The sequence below is a fragment of the Athene cunicularia genome (genome assembly GCF_003259725.1).
Source record: "Athene cunicularia isolate RWA chromosome 1 unlocalized genomic scaffold, athCun1 chr1_part1, whole genome shotgun sequence".
Taxonomy (NCBI): Eukaryota; Metazoa; Chordata; class Aves; order Strigiformes; family Strigidae; genus Athene; species Athene cunicularia.
Window position 1 is genome coordinate 127073466 of NW_020799091.1, and position 9419 is coordinate 127082884.

A 9419-nucleotide genomic window follows, 5' to 3' on the forward strand; every position below is an offset into this window, starting at 1 on the left:
TGCACAGCACAGCGGAACAGATATCACAACAGTACACTGACTTCTCTCGATCAATTTTTAATTTATAACAGCATTCCTCGGATCTGCTTTCATCCCTTGCTTCACCTCAGTTCTTGCTTTCTTCTGTTTCAGCTCTTGCAAGCCACGTTATCAGCAGCTTTCAGATATTAAAAAATACATTAAAGGAACATATTGAAGATCATCCAGTAGTCACATTTTAAAAAAATCATAGCTTCCAGGTAACAAAAGATTCCCAGAGTAAGGCAGCAGCTGCAAACACAAGTCTGGTGTGACCAGCAACCTCCTACCAGAATGCAGAGGGAAGCCACCAACCTTCACCCCCTGTAGTGCCTCCAAAGCTCTATGGCAGCATTTCAGCATTATCTCTCTAAGCAGTGATAACTGTAATGGATGAAATAAACAGCAGAAGGAGAGTGACTCACCAAAGAGAGCTGAAAGTTTCCTCTGTCTTGCCTCAGCCATAACAAAAAGTTTGCAGGCAAGCAAATCAAGTAGATTTTTTTATTGACATGGTTAAAGCCGCATGTATTCTCACCTTTCAGAGGGGATTGACATAATTTGGGAGTACACTAGAAACCAGACATTGGGATCCCAACTGAGAACTTTCTATCCCTGCTGCTGGGGTTACTAAAATAAACTGGTTATCAAGCTATGCTATACGCTAGCATAGGCAGCAACAGCAAAGCAGGACACAGGTTCGCATCGCTCTCGATAGAACAGGCTTGCGAGAGAAAAGTGCTTCTAGGTACAAGTCACCCTATAGCTGGAAGGTTGCTGTATGGTTCCAGTTTTGAGTTGTACACTAAAATCCTGTATTTCATCACTCCCGGAGAAATCCACTAGAACTGGAAAAGAAATAAGACTGGAGGAGCAGAGGCAGGGCTCGACTTACCTGGAAGCTGCCACAAGCAATACAAACCTCATGCAGCAAGGAGGGAAATGAGGTGCGAGGCAGAGCTCAGGCCTCACCTTGGGAGCACTAAGGGCAGACACCAGAATGGGACCACCACCCAGGGACACAAGAACTGCTCAGCTGGGTCAGACCAAGGGTCTATCCAAGCCCAGGAATCAGTTTCCAGCACAGGATGAGGACAGAGGGGCTTGTGTCCAGGGCAAGCAAGCAGCCATCCCTCCTCACAGTGCTCTCCCAGCCTCTAGCAATTCACAGCCCGTGGATTTTCTGAGCCAGTTGTCTTTACCAGCCCTTACAAAAACCATTTTTCCCTTGTGCATACAGCTAGATTTTCAACTTATGTAAGCTTCTAGCATCCACCACACCCTGCTGAGAGGAGTCTCATGGCTACCTACACCTTTGGTGCATTTGATGGGTCCTGGGGTTTTGTGTTTATTGGAAAAGATCACACAGTTCTTCCCCATTCATCTTCTCCATGCCACTAAATTTTACATAATGTTATATCACTTCTTTCTCCGTGGTCTCTTTTGTAAGTTTAAAGAGGCCTAGACTCTAGCTGGTCCTCTCACAGAAACAATTCTGTAACTTTGGCTGTAACTGTTCTCCCTGAATATTTCCCAGTTTTACAATGCTTATTCAGATGGAGGGCACTAGAAATGCAGTACTGAAGTGCATGTTCAGGGACATAACTTTACACAGGGAGGCAAGTCTTCTCCATTTTTCTATCTAATAATCTCTTTCCTAATGACACCTAGCATTTATCTAATTTTTCTGAAAGACCCCAGAAAGCTTCCCTCAGGTCCTGTATGTGAGACAATCCAGAAACCTCACCCTACAAGCCTGGAGCAAGACGGTCACATTCAGAGACTCCTCCCTGCCCTAATTCACTGAGAAGCATAGGGAAAAAGTGATTTTCAGCTGTAAGAATATTTGGTTAATGGCTATTCAACACAAAAAGAGAAAGTCCCAAGACAGAGTTATAATAAATTAAGCACAGATACATAAGCCCTAAAAAGCAGAAGCTAACATAGGCTTTAACAAAGACCAGGACTTCACAGACAGTGACAGATTGAACTATTACAGGAACCACTCAAGCACAACCTTGAAGAGCTTGAGCCAGAAACTTCACAACTGATAAGAAAGCAAAATTATCATGTGTTTCATAAGAGAGAATTTATGGGGTGTTTAAGGGAAATTGTGGGACTGCCTAAAGTTTATCATGTTTTAAGGAAGATTATGGGAGCAAAACTTACTATGAGATGTTTAGGGGAAGGATTGGAGGGGAAAGGGAGGCATCAAGCTATATCAGGGAGAAGTGAGCATGGGAAATGGAGAGGAGGAATAAATAGAAGGGGCCAATCACACAGAGAGCATGTCTGGCTGAGCCCTGTACCCGATTACCACCATCTGTCCTGGCCTCGTATTAAACTAATCCGAGACGTTTCCTCTGCACACATGCACATTTGTGATCTGTTAGCAAATCGCAAGCTGGACTAGCCCGTAAGTAGGATAAGAGGTCTGAGAGCCAGGGACTGGGCAGACCACAAGTCTGAAGAGCCAGCAAGCAGCAACCCATGAAAGTGTGTGCACATGATCCAGAAGCATGCTCTCAGTTAAATGGGCCATGGAGTAAGAACAGGATTAAGCCTTTTTTGCTATTCGTGTTTTCTGAGACCAGTTTGCGTTTTCCTGGGCATGCACCACAACACTTTTCTTTGGTTTCTGCTTATCAGTCTGTGCTGGGTTACATCTATAGTGTGTGTGCCTGCGTCCAAGGGAGTTTCTGAAGTCAACACTTGGCCTTGCCCCTTACTGAACCTGGTAACATGTGAAAGCAGCAGCCTCGCACGTAGCAAACCAAGACAGAAATGATTCCCTAGATCCTACGGTCCACTGCCTTCAGCTGTCCTGAATACCAAACACTGGAATAGCACAAGTTCTCCCACGAACCCAAAGCTTGGCAGGGAAAACAGATCAAAGTAAAGGCTTGTTTGCCAAGATAGTTATGCTATGAAACATAGTTATGCCTCAGGTCTGTTACACACCCAACTCCGCACACACTGGGGTGGCACAGAAGCCAGAGAGAACACTTGGTAGAAAGCTTATTAATTATCTCTAGAAAGATTTATTCACTGGAGAGCAGAACCAAAGAAAACAGTATCAACTCAACATGAGCCAGCAGTGTGCCCCGGTGGCCAAGAAAGCCAATGGCATCCTGGCTTGTGTTAGCAATAGCGTGGCCACAGGGACAGGGAAGGGATCTCACCCCTGTACTTGGCACTGGTGAGTCTGCCCTTCAATTATGGGTTCAGTTTTGGCCCCCTCACCCCAAAAAGGCCATTGAATGACTCAAGTGTGGCCAGAGAAGGGCAACTGAGCTGGTGCAGGGTCTGGAGCACAGGTCTGGTGGGGAGCAGCTGAGGGAACTGGGGGGGTTTAGTCTGGAGGAGGCTGAGGGGAGACCTCATGGCCCTCTACAACTACCTAAAAGGAGGTTGCAGAGAGGGGGGGGGGGGATGAGTCTCTTGAACCAAGTAACAAGCAGTAGGACAAGAATAGCCTCAAGCTGCACCAGGGCAGGGTCAGACTGGCTCTTAGAAAGTATTTCTTTGCAGAAGGGGTTGTTGGGCATTGGAATGGGCTGCCCAGGGCAGGGGGGGAGTCCCCATCCCTGGAGGGGTTGAAGAGTCGGGTTGACCCAGCGCTGAGGGATCTGGTGGAGTTGGGAACGGTCAGTGTGAGGTTAATGGTTGGACTGGAGGATCTTCAGTCTTTTCCAACCAAAATGATTCTGTGATTCTGTAACTCATGCTCACAAGGGCCAACGTTTAAATAGGAACAGCCCAGACCACTGCTTGTTATGTCTCAAGGAGAAGCAACCACATCCGGGTGAACAAAAAGGCGAAAATAACCCTGTGACTGCACAGTTCCAGGACCAACAGCAATTCCTGCTGCTGACAGGGAGGCCAGGAACCAAGAGGTTGCCAGCACAAGGGTGAAGCAGGGACAAGGAGAGCAGTGAACTGGATTAGCACACAGTGACAACAGGAACTGGCACAGGACCACTGGCCGAGTAGTTCCTGCAAGGATTTCAACTCCCACTGCTTCTTCGCAAACACCTGCGCTGCAGAGCACAACAACAGGCACCAGGAATGCCAGAGACATCAGATGGGAGAGGGAAGGGGTTGCTGTTGCAGAGGAGGAAGGGGACGCAACAGAATTCTGCATTCTGTGTTCAAGGGAAAAGGACAAGAGTTGAGCAAGAGTATAAAAGTTTTAATGGGTCAGTGCATCAGTCCTTGATGCAGAGAGAAAGGAGCAAACAGGGCTATAGCTGCCCCAGGTGCTTAGTGCTGCAGAGATTATCTGCACAGAGCAGGAAAGACAAGGTGGAACAGGCACAGCTGCAGCAGCACCCATCTTCTGCCCTCCAAGGAAGGGACCAACACCTGGACAACCAGTTCCTCTCACTGTCCGTTCCGTTTCACTCTGTGCTTCTTCCTGGTAGGGACTTGAGGATGCATCATTTTGGGAGAAGGCCGGCCAGCCTTCAAAGGTCTCCTCTGTGCCTGCAATGAATGTCCCTTCTTCAAAGCAGGCTGGGGCAGCTTCTGCTTTTTGTTAATTTTTGATCCCTCAAGTTTCTTCTTTTTTGGCTGAGGCTCCATGACGGTATCAGGGACAGATGAAGTTGCTGCTTCCACAGGAGTTTCTTCATCTGAAACATGAGAGAAAGGCACTATAAAACCACCTGCCTGGCTTCTGAGGGCAGGCACAGAAAGCTCAGCTGAGCTCCAGCACTAGGTTACCCTTTTGTGCCTGGGGGATGGCATTAGAAAATTTCTTGAACTTGGCAATGAAGAACCCATCCATATTGTGTGTGTGGGGATAGAAACGCCGCGTAGACTTGAGGGAGGGGTGGAAGCGACGGTCCTTGAACCTGGAGGAGGAAGTGGGATGAGAAGTGATAGAATGCCCTCTGCTCAAAACTGGCCAAAAGCTCCTGTGACCTGGCACACGCACCTGGTGAAGCCTTCCTTGCCAAAGTCCAAGCCTGTGGCCACCAAACGAACGTTGCGTTTCTTGAGGGCATAATCCACAACCCACTCATTCTCCTCCACCTGCCAGAGACTGAGCGTTAGGATTCAAAGCTCACCAGTCTCCCACGTATGGGATGACCACAACAGAGCACGGAAGGGACTGACCATGATGGAGCAAGTGCAGTAGACGATGTAGCCCCCCGTCTCCGAGGCAGCGTTGACTGAATCTATAGCGCTAAGAATCAGCTCCTTCTGCAGGTGAGCACAGCGCAGGATGTCTTTCTCATCCTGAAAGACAGGTTAGGATGCCAGAGGGACAGGGAAGCACCCCAGGCCCCTAGTGTGGACGGAAGGCTGACAGGAGAGTAAAGCACAAATGATACAGAAGATTCTGGAGTCTTCTGCAGACCTAACCTCAAAAAACCCAGTTTTGGTACAGCACGCAGAATAGGAAAGTGAAGGAAAAAAAATCAGTGTCTCTAGTTGCAGGCATCTCTCAAGAACAAAACTGCCCCAAAGTCCTTCCTCTCGTTACTCATACTTGAGTCCCCATCTTGTGTCCCCACTGGTCACTCACCTTGTTGGTTTTGACAGCAGGATCCTTGGAAATGACGCCTGTTCCACTACAAGGAGCGTCAAGCAAGACACGGTCAAACCCTCCAAGCACCTATAGGCAGATATACATTTGGAATGGCGCTCACAGATGGGAATTCAAAACAAAACCAAAACTAGGAGGGGAACTGGAAAACTAGGAAGGCAGGAAAGATCCCTCACTCCTCCCTGTCCACCTTCCTGTCTCCAAATCAAGAAAGAAACACACTCCCCAGCAGCTCTGCCCATCCTCCTGGGATAAGCGGCCTTCAAGAACACAGCTATACTAATGGGACAGCACGGCAGCTCTAGATAAGTGTGGTAAGACCAGCCTAAAGCAGGCAGGAACGTACCTTGGGGAACTGGCGTCCATCGCAGTTACTCACTACAGCGTTGGTGACTCCCAGCCGATGCAAGTTCCCCACCACGCTACGCAACCGTTCGGCATTGCTGTCGTTGGCCAAGATCATACCGGTGTTCTTCATCAGCTGAGCTGCCAGAGGGCAAAGCACATCAGCAAGGAGCTGAAGACTCCTGCACTTTTTTCTCCCCTCGTAGAAACAGCCATCCTCTCTCCTCTCCCTAAATTCAGCCCCCCCAGGGTTCCCCCTATCCGTACAAACCAGTGGAAACTCATCCCCTTTGCAGAGCATCCCTTCCAAGTGGTACCTATGTAGCTGGTCTTGCCTCCTGGGGCACAGCACATATCCAGGATGCGTTCGTTCTCCTGGGGAGCCAGAGCCATGACAGGAAGGAGGCTAGAGGCTCCTTGCAGCATATAGTGCCCAGCCAGATACTCAGGGGTGGCACCTGGGCAGGGAAGACAGAATAAAAGAAGATGATGTGTGAAAGAAAGGGATCCAGGAGCGGGTCATCTCAGCCCTGTGATCTCACCGATGGGCACAGAGGAATCATAAATAACAAGTCCTGTTTTCGACCACTTCCCCAAGGGGTCGAGGTTCACACCACGGTTGATCAGAGCCTGCAAGACAAGAAAATGGGACTGAGACACCGCCCCGTGTGACAGGAGGTATAGGAGACAACCAGATGTTCCCACTCACCTGCGCCAGGTCCCGTCGCCGTGTCTTGAGCGTGTTGGTGCGAATGGTCACAGGACGGGGAACCTCATTGGCTTCCAGAAAGTTTATCAGCTGGATGAAAGAAGGGACAGAGAACAGAGATAAAAATGAAGACTCAAGAGAGGCAGCCAAATCCTCATCAGTCAAAGATGTGGGCGGCGCAGGATCCTACCTCAGGGAGCGGGAAGATGTCCATGAGCTTCACGAGCAGGAAGTCACTGTAGGAATAGTAGGCAGCCATGTCCCGGCGCAACAATGCCAGGTACTCCTGTCGCGTGCGCCCTTCCTCACGCTTCACCACAAAGTCTTGCAGCACCTCCATGTTGCCCTTGATGCGCTGGTGAATAATGTGCAGGTCAGGCAGCTCAGCAGGTAGAAAGGCCATTAAGGTATCACAAACAGCCAAGAAACCCGCACGTGGGCCCTTTACAAGCACAATCGGTCAGGCAGGACTCCTGCATCGCAGCAGCACCCACACCAGAAAGGTCTTGTTGGAATATGCTTTCACCAGAGCTCAGCAGAGCGGAAGTTCAAAGGACGGAGCTGGATGAAAAAGTTTACAAGGTAAGAACTACTTTAGGTAAATAGAAAAATAAAACAGGAAAGAGACAGCAACAAAAAAGCACCCTTAATACTGAAAACATTACTTGTAGCAGGAAGGAGACTAGAAGTTCCCCAAGAGCAACTAAGGGGTATGGAAGAGAATGAGAAAAGGCAGGATTAAACTGTATGGGGTGGGAAGGAAATTAAAATCACCAAAGCACAAAAACAAATGCTTTGGATACGGGACTTGGCATTATCAGAGGCTCTAGGAATGGGTTAGACAAACACCTGCCAGGAAAACCAGAGTACAGAGGAACAAACTATGTGATAGGATATCCCCATGCATTTAGACTAGAAAGGAAATTAGGGGAGGCTCAATCTCCATACAGGGCATAACAGATTTCCTAACTGTGCTATACAGCAGCACAGCATTGTATACTATTAGGGCAGCTCATCTAAAAATATCTTGCCGTGCACAAAACACTCTTGCTAAGCAATGCTCAAGATAAAGTCCAAATGAAACTCTTTGGTTGTGCCCAGGCCCCGTGCTGCTGCATGCATATGGATGTCACAGATAAAAAGGATATCTTCTTTCTCAATCTGTTCAGCAGTCGGCAATTTAAATTGTTCGTCTATATCCAGGTTGAGCTGCAGATCCGGGCTCTCTTCCTCCTTCTGTCCCATTTTCTGCCTGCTTGCCTCATCTACCGCCTCCTCCACACTCTCATCTTCACTGAGGTCTCCCCTAAGGACAAAGAACAGGATAAGAGTTTTATAGAACAGCATCACACAGACACTTCACAACTACTATTTCTTAGATGTCAGAGAGGACAGAAGAACGAACAACACAAGCTCCTCATCTAACCAGGAACAACTGCGGACTGGAAACATTCACAAATCCTCACCTGTCAGACTTCTGCTTCAGAGCAGCTTTTTCAATAGGCAGCAACTAAAGAAAGACAAAAGATTAATGAAACCATATCCCCAGGTGCCCCCTTACTTCCCACCATCTGTGAAATTTATCCACTCTATTTAAAAAGGACAACAAACAAAAGCATGGAATGTTACACTAGGATCAATCACTAAACTTGAAACCGATCTTGTGAAAGAGGAAAGCTCTCTGTCACCTCACCATCCACCCCCCAGTAAAGTCACTCACTTTCCCCAGGCCTGATGGGTCCTTCCAGACAGCAAAGTCGAGTATTTTTTGCATAATTAAGGGCAAAAAGCTCCTACCTCTTCTTCACCTGATGATGAGGCCCCATAATCATCCACCATCTCCTCGCTGCTCCCATCTTCATCCTCCTCCATCTCCCAGCTGCCCTCCTCCACCTCACCATCGCTGGATAACTCCATGTTGTTTCCTTTAGATGGGATTTTCTTGGCTTTGGCTGGAGCCAGCCATTTTGAATTGTCATCACTGAAGCCAGACCGGCCACGAGGGGCTTGTCCTGCTACCTTTACGGCATTTTTCTCCTTCTGTGGGGATACCTGCTCTTTAACTACAGACAGAAACAGCGGTTAAAAATTAGGCATTATTCTCAAAGGCAGCTGCCCTGTGTTTTTTAATTGTTATACAAAAGAGGCCTTCATCCTAGTCCCGATCTGCCTAAGAGAAGGGGCTGCTGGTTCCCCCCCATCTGTTCTCCCAGTTGTAAACAAGGATATATTCTAACCTCTCTTCCAATGAAACTTTAAAGGGATTTAAATACAATTACCAAAGAAAAACACAGCTACAAAATTGTTATAGTATTTGCTCTGACACATTACAGTACTCTCCTTCCTTCTTCCTACTGCAACGGCTTCCTAGGCGACACAGGAAAGCATAAAAGCCCCAGCTACCGAACCTGCCTGCAATAACCTTGCTGTGAACAGAGAATAAATCAAATGCGGCTTTAACATGCGGAAGGGAGACCTACTGGTTTGTCCTTCAGACAGCACTGCTGCCTAGCACAGCTGTAACCAGAAGTCAGGAAAAATCGTTTTTTTTACAAATAAATACATTTTTGAATAAAAGACAAACCGGAGGTGGGGTGGGGGGGTGACGCCGCGGGGGGCAGCAGGACAGGGTGGCTGCCAGTCCCCCGGCCCGCACTGACCTGCCGGCTCCCGCCCTCTTCGTCCACCGAGCAGCCTCCTGCCCGCTAGGCCGCTGCCCGCTCCCAGCCGCCTCTTCGCAGCCCTGGATCGGGAGGGGAAGCGGCAGTCAGGCCCGGCCAGGGCACCCCCGGC

At 48.5% G+C, this 9419-nt stretch overlaps 1 protein-coding gene across 2 annotated transcripts in view; it reads right to left on the reverse strand.

The window, feature by feature from the left end:
• Window positions 1-4189: 4189 nt before the first annotated feature.
• Window positions 4190-9419, reverse strand: part of NOP2 (NOP2 nucleolar protein) — a 17891-nt gene continuing 12661 nt past the window's right edge. Inside the window, exons 1-14 of one of the 2 annotated variants that reach the window (XM_026860996.1) lie at window positions 9287-9412; window positions 8424-8689; window positions 8093-8136; window positions 7775-7932; window positions 6817-7016; window positions 6627-6716; window positions 6460-6547; window positions 6235-6375; window positions 5919-6058; window positions 5552-5641; window positions 5140-5262; window positions 4958-5055; window positions 4744-4874; window positions 4190-4652 (exon numbers count right to left, since the gene is read on the reverse strand). In XM_026860996.1, the coding sequence (XP_026716797.1) occupies window positions 4402-4652; window positions 4744-4874; window positions 4958-5055; window positions 5140-5262; window positions 5552-5641; window positions 5919-6058; window positions 6235-6375; window positions 6460-6547; window positions 6627-6716; window positions 6817-7016; window positions 7775-7932; window positions 8093-8136; window positions 8424-8543 (1674 nt within the window). In that variant the 5' untranslated portion in view covers window positions 8544-8689; window positions 9287-9412 and the 3' untranslated portion in view covers window positions 4190-4401. Of the gene's footprint in view, window positions 4653-4743; window positions 4875-4957; window positions 5056-5139; window positions 5263-5551; window positions 5642-5918; window positions 6059-6234; window positions 6376-6459; window positions 6548-6626; window positions 6717-6816; window positions 7017-7774; window positions 7933-8092; window positions 8137-8423; window positions 8690-9286; window positions 9413-9419 lie in introns of those variants that run through there. The other variant, XM_026860987.1, reaches the window with a different exon arrangement.